Consider the following 13,853-nt stretch of genomic DNA (forward strand, 5'->3'; position numbering starts at 1 on the left):
GGATATCAATATAAAGGACTTGTTACACTAGGGAGGACTTGGAACATATTGGACGTTCCGGTAACCACGGCTCTGGACTGGTAAGACGTTCTTTATTTAGCCATTGGTTATTTTTGGTTTAGTAATTTTTTGTTGTTTATGTGTCACTTGTATTGCAGCTCCATGGATGGGAATTGGACCGGGCTGGAAACACAACCCGTGGAAAGTTGTCATGAAGGCTTTGGAAGAAAGACGCCATATTTTTCCATTTTTCTTACCACCCATTTCAAGAATTTTTCTAACTTTAGACTTTTTGTTTAAGACTAAAATATTGTTGTCTGTGTTTTTTACAAACATGATTCCCAAAACTAAGGAGTTTCCCAAAAACCTTTAGTTTTAGCAACAGTTTTATAATAACATTATTGTAAGTCTCAGGACTGCCTGGGTTTACGTCAGGGGCACACCTATAATGAGGGGAAGTGAAGCGGTGCTATCCGTGAGAACCTAGAGGGGGCGCCAATTTGACAAATTAAGTTAAACCAGCCCAAGACAGGCCAAGCAGCACCTACTCTGGTCTAGCTTAGAAGTTTAGGCAGGGGAGGAGAGAGGGTGGCCAGAAGGGAGCTCGGGGGCGGCTATGTAGAGAGAACGCACAGACGGCACATGCATATTCATGTGCCGTTCCGTTACAGACAGTGTGCGGTCGTGTGCAAGGGTCCTTAGCCTTAGCCAGTGACGGCAAGGTCATTGAAGAAAACTTCTCCCTATATGACCTCTATTGCTAGGAGGAAAGTAACAGGACCCCTGCAAGGTGTTTGTGTTACCTTTGAAGACTTCTGGACTGTATCCCCCACCCATCCATCTTATTATTTGTTCTGTTTGACATGTTTGTGTTCTTCACGCCCTTTTGTTTTTGGCCTTGAGGAAAATAGCTTCCAATGAAGTGAATTTAAGATTCCAGTTTAGGGCTTGTTATTATGAAATCTTGTACTTTTTGCTTTTATTTGAGAGACAGGTTTGATAATTGTTTAAGGTTATACATAAAGACCAGGGCCAAAGACCAGACTGATATAGTTTTATGGGGGGAAAAAGCTCTTCCTAATTACATCATGGAAGATAGACTTGCACATTCTCAGTCAGCGCCCTCTATTGGTGTGCATTCTGGAGGCTCTGTCTTCCTAATTACATCATGGAAGACAGATTTGCATATTCTTTCCATGTTCCTTTGCACAGTGGAGCGCTCATGGCTTAATAAGACTCCACACACCTAAATGGTGGTTCTCTCCCTATGGAGTGATGATATCCCCCCAACCCTGTCTAAGCCTCTCACCTCTGCCAGGTCAGTTCTCTCTGCGCCAAGCTGATGAGATGCAACTTATCGAAACAGCTGTCTTTTGCTGAGAGACTGTACCTGGTAAAATCCCAACATCATTGTAAACAAAGGCCTCTGAGAAGGTCGGCATGATGTTAAAGGGAGCGCTCTCTATTGGTTTGCTTGACTGAGACTCTGTCTTCCTAATTACATCATGGAAGACAGACTTGCACATTCTCAGTCAGCGCCCTCTATTGGTGTGCATTCGTGAGGCACTGGCATCCTAATTACATCATGGAAGTCAGATTTGCATATTCTTCCCATATATCTGTAAGTAGTGCAGTGAGGGTACGATGCTCTTGCAGGGGCTGGGAGACAAAAGTTTGCACCCGGGCCCACAAGACACTCATTACGCCATTGGAATAGACTATAAGGTAACAGATATTGGTACACACGTAATGTAAATTTTGTAATATCACATGCAAACATTCCTGCAGGCGATATGTATAAATGTATGAACCATGACAATATATGAAATGTGATTCCCCATCTCATAACTAAATCTGCTACAGTAAGGACTTTGGATATTGATATAAAGCACTTGATACACTAGGGAGGACTTAGAAGACTTACAAGATATTGGACATTCTAGTAACAAGGTCCCTGGACTGGTAAGACATTCTATATTCAGCTATTAGTGTTTGGTTAGTCATTTTCAGTTGTCTATATGTGTTGCAGCTCAGGGAATTCCACCAAACTGAAGTAACACACAACATGTGGGAAACTATAGGGCTGTTTTTAGAAGAAGCCGCCATATTTTTTAAGGATTCTAAAATGTTATGGCCTGGGTTGTTCACAGACAGGATTCCCAAATTAAGGAGTAATAGAAGGTGCCCCAAACTCTTGTGGGCAGGACTCTTCTCTCGTATTTCTCAAGTAGAATGGGAAACGGAATCTCCGAGCGCAGATGTGAACCAAGATCAGAGGATTGTAGCAGTCACTCACTATTGTTGTCTGTTCTCATCCTATATATATATATATATATATATATATATATATATATATATATATACACACACAGCATGTATACATACTGAGGACACAGATACAGTTAAGTTAATTTGGATTGTTGGGAAGTATCTATGGTAAGCAAATTGCAACCCTTGCAACAATATTCTTATAACATGACTGTCTTTTGCCCTTACTCTTCACCCGCCTACAGGAGGAAGATGCTGTTCTGCAGTTTTTTTCTGTTGGCTCTCATATTTGCTAAGGGTTATGCGGAATCTTGTGGTGAGTAAACAATATGGTACTGATTCCAGGTGAAGACAGTGAGTGAAGATATTATCTGTATTCAGCTGAATGTGCATGTTTTCTGTATGAAAATCACTAGATTTACTGTTTTATTAGATCCCTATAGAGATGACAGGTTCAGCAACTATCACATGATCCATCCATAGGAGATATATCAGTAGCTATGCTTTGGGTTTTCTCTTCCCATCTATCCTAACCTCTCTCTTAGTATTGTCAGTTCATCACATGACATATAACAATAAGATATTCGGCAAAAATAAAGAATTTTTAACAGACAACTTTAAGGGTTTGTATGGTTAAAGGAAGACAAAACATAGAAAATGCACACAAAAAAATTACTAAAATCTAATTTTTCCTTTGAGCTCATATTAAAATCAAACCTAAGAAATAGGTAAATTATGTTGTGTCTCAGGATGTCATCCCCGTTCTTCCTGCTCCTCACAGTCCTGTTACCAGCTGTAAGACAGCTGGCTGGAGCAGAAGCCTCCCTGCTTTGCCCTGCCTGCAGTAGGATATTGCTAAGTCTGCACCCTTTGCCCCCTCAATCAGTCTCCAGATAAAGATGGAGCCCATTAGCAGAAGGTTAAAGTGGCATGCCCATCTCCAGGATCATATCTAAACTTGTATCTTAACATAACTGAAGTGTATTACTCAATACATTGCTTTATCTTTCTTGCTCTATTTGTCCGATACAGCTGAATAGATATAAATAACTTGTTGCCCAGGCTTCAGACCATCTCTGCTGCAGTGGCCAGGCTGGTGACATCAGTCCCTGCTCCCAGATCCCTCTATTACCTTCTCTATGATTGATGGCTAATGCAGTTGGCTGTGCAAAGTGCACTCAGTTGCTGAGCCCTGATAAGAACTAGGACAGGGCTGATCTTTGACTCTTATCTCTGTACATAAATCCAGAGATAACAGCATACAGTTTAGAAGAAGCACACTGTTATTCTCAGGAGAACGCAGCAGGCCTGAGCTGTACATGGCATAGACTGAGCTTTTGCATCATGAAGCGTTAGCACCAGGAATAATTTATGGCGGCCACGTCATGGATTATTCCTGATGCTAACGCTTCATTTTGCATCAACTTATCACTGAAACTAGGAAGTGGAGGAGACAGGAAAACGGGAAACCCTCAGGATAAGGCCCCATCGCAAAAAATTGCTGTGGGAAAAATCAAGCTTGGTCTTAATCTTTGTGTTTACCTTAGGATTTCTATAAGACAGTAACAGTATAACAGACAGTTGTCATATTTTATCAGACTATATTTCTCATCTTGAGAAGAAGCAAAATATTCTAAATCTCTTGGCATGCTGGGACAAAGAAGAAACAAGCGAAGTCACCGAATGGCCCTTCGACTTTACTAACAACAACCACAGGAACAAGTACAGGAGCTGCAAGGAAATCAGACAGTCCGACATCAATGCCAAAGGTGAGCCCACAAGCCATTTTTTGTGAGTATAGAAAATGATTCAAGTAAATAAATTTGCTAAGAAAAATTGGCGCCATATAGCCAAGTCCATAAACGCAGCATTACAATGTGAATGATACCCTAAATAAACAGAGTCACTAACAATCATCTGGAACGTCTTGTGTCTTTTATCGCTGTCTTCACTGCATAGATGACACATGTACTACTACAGAACATCTAAAATCATGGTGAAGACTGGATTAAAACATATGAATTCTTACCTTCCATTCTGCCCAGTCTGTTTTTACACTTTAGATCAAGGCTCCACATTGTGGAAAATTGTTTTTTTGAGCCACAGCCAACCTCCATCAACCTAGAAACCTCTCTGTCATGTTCCTGGAACCAACTTATCGCTATAGAACCCTTGTGTTGTAGTAATATAACCACTATGGGCTTACATACCCTGCCTAAAACGCAAACTGTCTGTGATATACAGTAGTATTAGAGATTGAATTTGTTTTCAGTGTGGCTTGGGTGCCAGATTCGTCTTGATTCCATTAAGTTCAGTACAAACTGGAAGTGAAATTGTTATAGACCCCAGAGTGTAATAGGACGATTTGATAATCTTTGCAGTAAATTCTAGATATTTTTACGCTAACAGATGGCATTTATACTTTAACTACGGAACATGGAATATCTTATGAAACATTTTGTGACATGACAACCAATGGAGGAGGCTGGACATTAGTGGCAAGTATACACGAGAACAATATTAATGGAAAGTGCACAACCGGGGATCGCTGGTCCAGTCAACAAGGGAACAATGAGAACAATCCTGAAGGAGACGGGAACTGGGCAAATTATGCCACATTTGGGCTCGTTGATGGGGCCACCAGTGATGACTACAAGGTAACTGTTACTTTACTGTAACTGTAATCAATTCTGAAAGTCTTTTACAATCTGTATCCTGGTAAAGACTTATGAGAGCATATGAAGCTTAGAGGCACCCTAGCGCTGACTTAGTACTGCACTATCTCTTCTACAGTCCATGGAAAAATGGTGAACATAGAGTTAAATCAGTGCCGAAACTTATTCATTCTCAGGATCAGAGGTCCCTGAGGTTGGACCCTAAAAATCATTCAATGACCACCTAGCCTAGTGTAATGCCATCGCTTTACAGGATAGGGAAATGCTGCAATTTGCTTGTGGCGGAAAAACCGCCGGAAAAATGGTGGCGTTTTACAGTACACCTAAAGTGGGTGAGTGCAAGCGAATCCCATGTCCACTTTGCGGTAAAAACCACTGTGCGGACACACCGCGGTTTCCAAAACCATTGCGGTCAGCATGTCAATCATATCTATGTAAATGGCGGCAATTTCCACATAAATATAATTGTAATGGAAAGTCTGCAGAGGAAATCTCCGCAAACTTTCTTTTTAAAGCGCTGCGGGAAGAACTGCGATGCGTTGCCGTCTCGGTTCTTCCTGCAGCACTTTATTGCTGCGGGACGTCCCATGGGGCCTTAGCCTAAATGATGGGCTGACAAGTGTCCACTTGAATATCCTTGTGCTACATCTCGAGTCAAGCTTCACTTCATTAATAGAATGGGTCTGACAAATTAATAATTGATTTAGATTTCTCTTTTGTCAATGTAAAATATACCGTATTTTCCGGACTATAAGCCGCACATAAAAACCTACGATTTCCTCAGAAATCGTAAGTGCGGCTTATAGTCCGGTGCGGCTTATATATGGATGGAAGCGGCGGCAAAGACTGCGTGCCGCTTCCATACATACATAAAAGGCACCGTAAGGGTGCATTCACACTACCGAACGCCGGCGTGTATCACAGCCGTACACGCCGGCGTTACAGCAGGGCTGCCGGACACTTCCTATTCATTTCTATGGGAGCCGGCATGCGAGCGCTCCCTATAGAAATGAATGGAAAAAAGCAGTCCATTCATTTCTATGGGGAGCGCTCGCATGCCTGCTCCCATAGAAATGAATAGGAAGTGTCCGGCAGCCCTGCTGTGACACCGCCGTCCTGAAAGAGAACGTGAAACTTACCCAACGGTGCAGGGCGGGCGGGCGGGCATTCTGGCCTCCTCTGCCTCCGATGTTCCGTCCTTCTCCTCCGGCGCTCGCTGATAATGGCAGGGGCGCATGCGCATAATGCTTCTACTGCGCATGTGCCCTGGCCATTATCAGCTTGCGAGCGCCGGAGGAGGACGGAACATCGGAGGAAGAGGAGGCCTGAATGCCCGCCCACCCTGCACCGCTCGGTAAGTTTCACGTTCTCTTTCAGGACGGCGGTGTCACAGCAGGGCTGCCGGACACTTCCTATTCATTTCTATGGGAGCAGGCATGCGAGCGCTCCCCATAGAAATGAATGGACTGCTTTTTTCCATTCATTTCTATAGGGAGCGCTCGCATGCCAGCTCCCATAGAAATGAATAGGAAGTGTCCGGCAGCCCTGCTGTAACGGGGGGGGGGGGGGGGGGGGGGGGTGTAGTAGTTTAACCTAACGTTTACGGTTGGGCTCTATCAGCATGATTTTGCTGATAGAGCCCCTCCTCGCATGCCGAGCGCTTCCAATAGAAGCGGCTGGCACGCGGGGGGTTAAGCGGCCGCTGGCAAAGTCTGCCTGCCGCCGCTTTCAATAAGATATAATGCGCACCGGACTGCGGCTTATAGTCCGGTGCGCCTTATATATGAACCGAGACGGACTATAAGGCGCTCATGGGCAATGCGGCTTATAGTCCAGTGCGCCTTATAGTCCGTAAAATACGGTAATTAATATTTATATTTTTGGAAATATTCTTGCTTTGCAACTTTTAAAACATTTGGACATACTGTAAATTGTATCTATTCAGAATCCAGGTTACTATGATATCTCTGCTGCTAATGTGGGTTTATGGCATGTACCGAACAAGACTCCCCTCCGCCTGTGGAAGAACAAATCTCTTCTAAGATATCGCACCCAGAATGGCTTCCTGACTGCCGATGGAGGAAATCTCTTCCATCTTTATAAGGTAAATGTCCAAGTTCCTTCAATCAACTAACCAGAAATCCTTTAAGGAATTTTTCCTTATTCATTATATCCAGTATACAACCATAAGAGGTGAGCGTGCAGGAAGGAGATGGTCTCTTGAAACAGAAGAGAGGAGGGGGAACATTTCCTTCTGTGCCAGTAAGACGCTGTCCGTCAAATAAAAATAATGCAGGGTATTGAAATATTTACTGAAACTATATTACAAAAGTGTTTACGTTGCAAAAAGCTATCATTTGGAAACATCTTTTTTCAATAGATATCCCCATTAACTTGACAAGACTGTCAGTCAGCACAACCATTAGTTATACACTAAAAACAAGTTATCGCTGCAGGGCTGTTCACACAAATTCCATTGATTCCTTTATCATTTTGGTCTGATAATCCAATGCTGAGAAATGCAACTTTTTATAAAAATGAGTCCCCGAGTGTTACTTGTGGTGCTCTCTCAAATCCAATCCCCTGCCTCTCCACCATTTGCTTGCTGCTGCCCTAGCCCTTGTCAAATGCCCGTTTCATACTCAATGATATCCTCCCCGCCTCCAGCCCTGATTAAAATCCCACAAACCACAGAGGGACAGGGGGCTTGCATGATAGCTGGGGACTCTTATAAAAACTGAATTTCTCAGTATCAGATCACAGATTAGAATCTGCCTGAACTGCCCTACAGTCCCGTGTGTTTAGGTTATAACTGATGTTCCAAGTGTTAGGGGGTTGTCTGGGATAAATTTATCTTTCTAATCTAAGCTAAACATCCCCCCCCCACCTACCTTCTAAATTACTTAATGTACCAAAAATCTATAATTACCCAGATTGAGTTCTATTTCCCCTTCTGGAAACGGAATGTCACCTATACTAACCCACCCCATCATACTTACCTGTCTTCCGATCCGGACCTTCTGAGAATGAGACGTCATTTCTTCACACTCTGTGTCTATTGTGTAGTTGTGGGCAGCCGGCAGGCAAGAAGAGGAGGTGCCGGCTGCCCAGAAGAAGTGACGTCCCATGCCCAGCCACAAAACTCAGTGCACATCCTGTTCCTGTCCATTCTGTGGCTTGATCTTGTACATTCCAAAGATAGGATTGCACATGGATACCACCCATCCCATGTGTCATCTGTTCTGTTTTTGATGGGCCAGTACAAAGCAATGGTCATTATTATGAAACTGATGAGACTAAACAGGTAAAACATGGAAAATATGTCTATAGAGCTGGAGATGGGAAAGCAATGGTTAAAGATTCTATTACATTGCAGCTTAGATTATGTTTTCTCTTTTAGAAATATCCGGTAAAATATAACACGGGCGGATGTCCTACTAACAATGGCCCGGCTGTACCAGTAGTTTATGATCATGGGAGTGCAGAGAAAACCATCAGTCTGTATGCACCAAATGCAAAAGGTAAGACTGTCATACATGATAATAGAGATGTATTCATACTTGTGCAAACCATATTGATGGATATGGTATGGGGGTTAGATAACGCCAGATTGTTCCTGGTGGTGTTTAGAGATGAGCGAACAGTGAAATATTCGATATTCGGTTTGAATAGCCCCTCAATATTCGACTATTCGAACGAATATCGAATCCCATTATAGTCTATGGGGAAAAAAAGCTTCATTTCAGGGGAACCCACTATTCGAGTCAGGAGAGTCACCAAGTCCACTATGACACCTCAGCAAATGATGACAACACCTTTGGAATGCAACTGGGACAGCAGGGGAAGCATGCCTGGGGGCATCTAACAAGCCCAAGTCCCTATATTATGCCACTAATAATGCGGGAGCTGACTTTTTCCCATAGGATTGCATTGACCAGCGTTGATTGGCCAAATACCATACAGTGTACAACATTCGGCCAATCAACGCTGGTTTTGGCGGAGGCTCGTCTGTGAGGAGGCGGAGTCTAAGATCGGTTCACAGCAGTCTCCATTGTGGTCCGATCTCAGGTATAGCAGAGTTGACATAGCTCCGCTACATCTCAGGTGTAGCAGAGCTGTGCGCTCAACACTGCTACATCTGAGATCGGACCACAATGGAGACTGCTGTGGACCCATCTTAGACTCCGCCTCCTACGGCAGAACCAGCGTTGATTGGTCGAATGCTCTACACTGTATGGCATTTGGCCAACCAACACTGGTCAATGCATTCCTATGGGAAAAAGTCAGCTCCCGCTCAGCTCTGCTATACCTGAGATGTAGCAGTACTGTGCGCTCAACGCTGCTACATCTGAGATGTAGCAGTGCCGTGTCAACTCTGCTACAGCAGAGATGTGTGCATGACGCAAGCTGACAGGGATCTCGACTAGCATATAATGGGCTGCCATGAGATAGAGCCCCGAAGAGCTGTTTGAGTGACATTCCCACCTAAATAAAGCTAATTCCTAGCTAACCCTGCCTGTACATCTATCCCTGTCTCACAGTCACATAGTTCACAGTCTCATATGAACCGAATCTGAAATCCACCATTCATATAAAGTGGAGGTCACCTGATTTAGCCAGCCAATTACTTTTTCCAATTTTTTTTCGATGCCTCCGTTGTCGTAGTTCCTGTCCCACCTCCCCTGCACAGTTATTGGTGCAAAAAAAGCGCCAGGGAAAGTGGGAGGGGATACAAATTTTTAGTGCATTTGCCGCGTGGTATTCGATTGGAATCGAATACCTCGAACAGCCTGATATTACCAATTCGATCAAATGCCGTTTGCTCATCTCTAGTGGTGTTTCCAAAACTATCTGAAGTGTGGTCATATATAGGCAAGTTATAGCATCACTGCAAGCAATGTAACTACAGACCACCGATGGTTCTGGAGCAGCGAGGATTGTAATGGTGGATACGTTCCTTTCCGATACTTTGAGCCATAAGCAGTTAGCATGAAATTTCTCTCTAAAGCTATAAAGCTCCTTTGGATTGAGGTATTTACATTGGTTATTCTTGGGCTAATATAGAGCTGGGTGCAAGTCTTTTGTTCATATTCATCAATCAGGTAAAATTTAAAGTCCATTGTTCTGATCCGCTCAAGGATGAGATCAACAGAGAACACTTTACTCAGTTATCATGGACACTATAATATATATAGTATAATATAATTTTGCTATAATTATATTCTCATCCACAGCTTGGGTCACTGCTGGATTTATCCAATTTCGAGTTTTCAACCTTGAAAAAGCAGCAATGGCGCTATGTGCTGGAATTAAAGTGAATAATCTTTGTGATACAGAACATGTAAGTAAGAATATTGTCAATTATACATATATATATATATATATATATATATATATATATATATATATATATTGTGACGGTGTACTGGAGGGGAATATTTATGCCACTACAGTTCTCACAAGTGAGCATTTCACTCTAGGAAAGCAGGGTTTCATTTCAGATCTGCAGGTAAATAGTTTTTCACTGAGGCTTGATAAGTAGCCAGGTGGCAATGATAGCGGCTGCCACAGAGCCCGGAACATTAGTGGGCCCAGCAACAGCCACTACTGCTGCGCTTTTTGGTTTTGTTTAAAGGCTGTTACCAGCTGGAGTGACTCACCGATCCTGGTTCCTGCCCACAACCGACTGCGCTTCTCCTTCTGCGGAGGCTGCAAGCAGGAGCCGGGATCGGTAAGTGACGCCACGGGCCCTACAAACACTATTATTATACTAAGGGGTATAATGACTGAAGGCCCAGGGGAGCATAAAAACAGTGCTACTTACCTCTCCTGGCAGGCTTCAGGCCTACTTGCGTGACGGCCCTGAAATCACATGGCCGGGGCATGCATCCTTATGCATCGCGGAGCAGGCCCGGGTCAAGTGACATCCCGTACGTCATTGAAGATGGCCGACATCAGCAGGGACGGACCCAGAGCCAAGGAGAGGTAAGTAATAGTGTTTTTTTATGTTTGTATCCTCCCCTGGGTTTACAATTATTATACTCTGGAGTCTGGAAAGACCTCAGAGTATAATAATTGTTCATGGGTGTCCACAATGGGGCATAATACTGTGTGCAAGGGCCACTAGGTGAAATAATACTATGTGCAGGGGCCACTGTGGGGCATAATACTGTGTGCAGGGGCCACTAGGGGAAATAATACTGTGAGCAGGAGCCACTATGAGGGATAATACTGTGTCCAGGGGCCAGCATGCTTTCTCCTAGTGATGCTATCACTTATTACTCCTGCAGCTGTGCCCTCATTTTTGGCTTCTTTCTACCTAAAGGCAATCCAGGTCTGACAAAGACTCCATAGTGAGCCAAAAAATGTTTCACACCATATGTGGATTACTTACCGTATTTCATAATATCACCTTCAATAAACGAACTTCACAAGTATACTTGAGTGCCTGAAATACTAAGTGATTTTGGACTGAAACCCTATCAGAGCACCTTGGAACTGATAGAAGTGGCGAGCATTTTTCTACAACTGCCTGTTATAGCTAAGAATGTTATATACTCTCCTAGATAACATACAGTCCTATGAAAAAGTTTGGGCACCCCTATTAATCTTAATCATTTTTAGATCTAAATATTTTGGTATTTGCAACAGCCATTTCAGTTTGATATATCTAATAACTGATGGACACAGTAATATTTCAGGATTGAAATGAGGTTTATTGTACTAACAGAAAATGTGCAATATGCATTAAACCAAAATTTGACCGGTGCAAAAGTATGGGCACCTCAACAGAAAAGTGACATTAATATTTAGTAGATCCTCCTTTTGCAAAGATAACAGCCTCTAGTCGCTTCCTGTAGCTTTTAATCAGTTCCTGGATCCTGGATAAAGGTATTTTGGACAAACAATTCAAGTTCAGTTAAGTTAGATGGTCGCCGAGCATGGACAGCCCGCTTCAAATCATCCCACAGATGTTCAATGATATTCAGGTCTGGGGACTGGGATGGCCATTCCAGAACATTGTAATTGTTCCTCTGCATGAATGCCTGAGTTGATTTGGAGCAGTGTTTTGGATCATTGTCTTGCTGAAATATCCATCCCCGGCGTAACTTCAACTTCGTCACTGATTCTTGAACATTATTCTCAAGAATCTGCTGATACTGAGTGGAATCCATGCGACCCTCAACTTTAACAAGATTCCCGGTGCCGGCATTGGCCACACAGCCCCAAAGCATGATGGAACCTCCACCAAATTTTACAGTGGGTAGCATGTGTTTTTCTTGGAATGCTGTTTCTTTTTGGACGCCATGCATAACGCCTTTTTTTATAACCAAACAACTCAATCTTTGTTTCCAAAATGAAGCTGGCTTCTCCAAATGTGCTTTTGCATACCTCAGGCAACTCTATTTGTGGCGTACGTGCAGAAACGGCTTCTTTCTCATCACTCTCCCATACAGCTTCTATTTGTGCAAAGTGCGCTGTATAGTTGACCGATGCACAGTGACACCATCTGCAGCAAGATGATGCTGCAGCTCTTTGGAGGTGGTCTGTGGATTGTCCTTGACTGTTCTCACCATTCTTCTTCTCTGCCTTTCTGATATTTTTCTTGGCCTGCCACTTCTGGGCTTAACAAGAACTGTCCCTGTGGTCTTCCATTTCCTTACTATGTTCCTCACAGTGGAAACTGACAGGTTAAATCTCTGAGACAACGTTTTGTATCCTTCCCCTGAACAACTATGTTGAACAATCTTTGTTTTCAGATCATTTGAGAGCGGGCTGTCCATGCTCGGCGACCATCTAACTTAACTGAACTTGAATTGTTTTGTAGAAAGAAATGGTCCAAAATACCTTCATCCAGGATCCAGGAACTGATTAAAAGCTACAGGAAGCGACTAGAGGCTGTTATCTTTGCAAAAGGAGGATGTACTAAATATTAATGTCACTTTTCTGTTGAGGTGCCCATATTTTTGCACCGGTCAAATTTTGGTTTAATGCATATTGCACATTTTCTGTTAGTACAATAAACCTCATTTCAATCCTGAAATATTACTGTGTCCATCAGTTATTAGATATATCAAACTGAAATGGCTGTTGCAAACACCAAAATATTTAGAACTAAAAATGATTAAGATTAATAGGGGTGCCCAAACTTTTTCATAGGACTGTACATAGGTGATATAAATGGTTGCTATAAATCTCTCCTTACATTACAGGTCTGTATTGGAGGTGGTGGATATTTTCCTGAAGCTGATCCCAGGCAATGTGGAGACTTCACGTCAATGGATTGGGATGGTGTTGGTACAAATACTGGATGGGGAACTCCCAAACAATTTATAGAATCGTCTGTACTTATCTTCTACAAATGAATAAATCTCCATTGAAAGGAGGTGTCATCTGTATTTTATACAATGGAGATTAATAAAGCTACTGAATATATTGTGTGTTCCTTGGTATTGAGTAACATCGTACGTTGATGTCCATATGAGGACACTTGTAAGTTTGTTTCACTCTGGTGCTTATATTGGAACTTATTGTATCAGAAAAGAATTGTAAAGCAAGGGATCTTTTATTGGATTGTTTGTATCAGTGCTACATACTAGTAGATATTGCCATGGCTTCCTTCCACTTTCTGATGTGTTCTATTGTGAATAAAACATGGATATAGGAGATTTAATTGCATTTTTGTTTTCTTTTTATTTTACACAGTCTCTCAACTTTTTTGAAAATGCTTGGCTATAAGGTACCATGCAGAAGTAAGAATATATAATAACAACTGGAGGTTTTTTATAAAATATTTTCTGTGGGAAAATTGATACGATATGTGCGGGGAAGCAGTGGGAGGAAAAGGCCTAGTACTTGCTCTATCAAGACCTGAACCTGGCATCAAAGCAGTGGGATCATAGGACACGA

At 42.7% G+C, this 13,853-nt stretch overlaps 1 protein-coding gene across 1 annotated transcript; it reads left to right on the forward strand.

Moving 5' to 3' along the window:
* The first annotated feature begins 1,644 nt into the window (after positions 1 to 1,644).
* On the forward strand, positions 1,645 to 13,309 carry LOC142217262 (intelectin-1-like). Its single transcript, XM_075285456.1, has 7 exons — positions 1,645 to 1,725; positions 3,890 to 4,037; positions 4,678 to 4,925; positions 6,889 to 7,047; positions 8,344 to 8,464; positions 10,178 to 10,284; positions 13,157 to 13,309. The coding sequence occupies exons 1-7, from the start codon at positions 1,645 to 1,647 to the stop codon at positions 13,307 to 13,309; spliced, it is 1,017 nt and encodes a 338-aa protein (XP_075141557.1).
* The last annotated feature ends 544 nt before the right edge of the window (positions 13,310 to 13,853 follow it).

This window comes from Leptodactylus fuscus, chromosome 8 (genome assembly GCF_031893055.1).
Source record: "Leptodactylus fuscus isolate aLepFus1 chromosome 8, aLepFus1.hap2, whole genome shotgun sequence".
NCBI lineage: Eukaryota > Metazoa > Chordata > Amphibia > Anura > Leptodactylidae > Leptodactylus > Leptodactylus fuscus.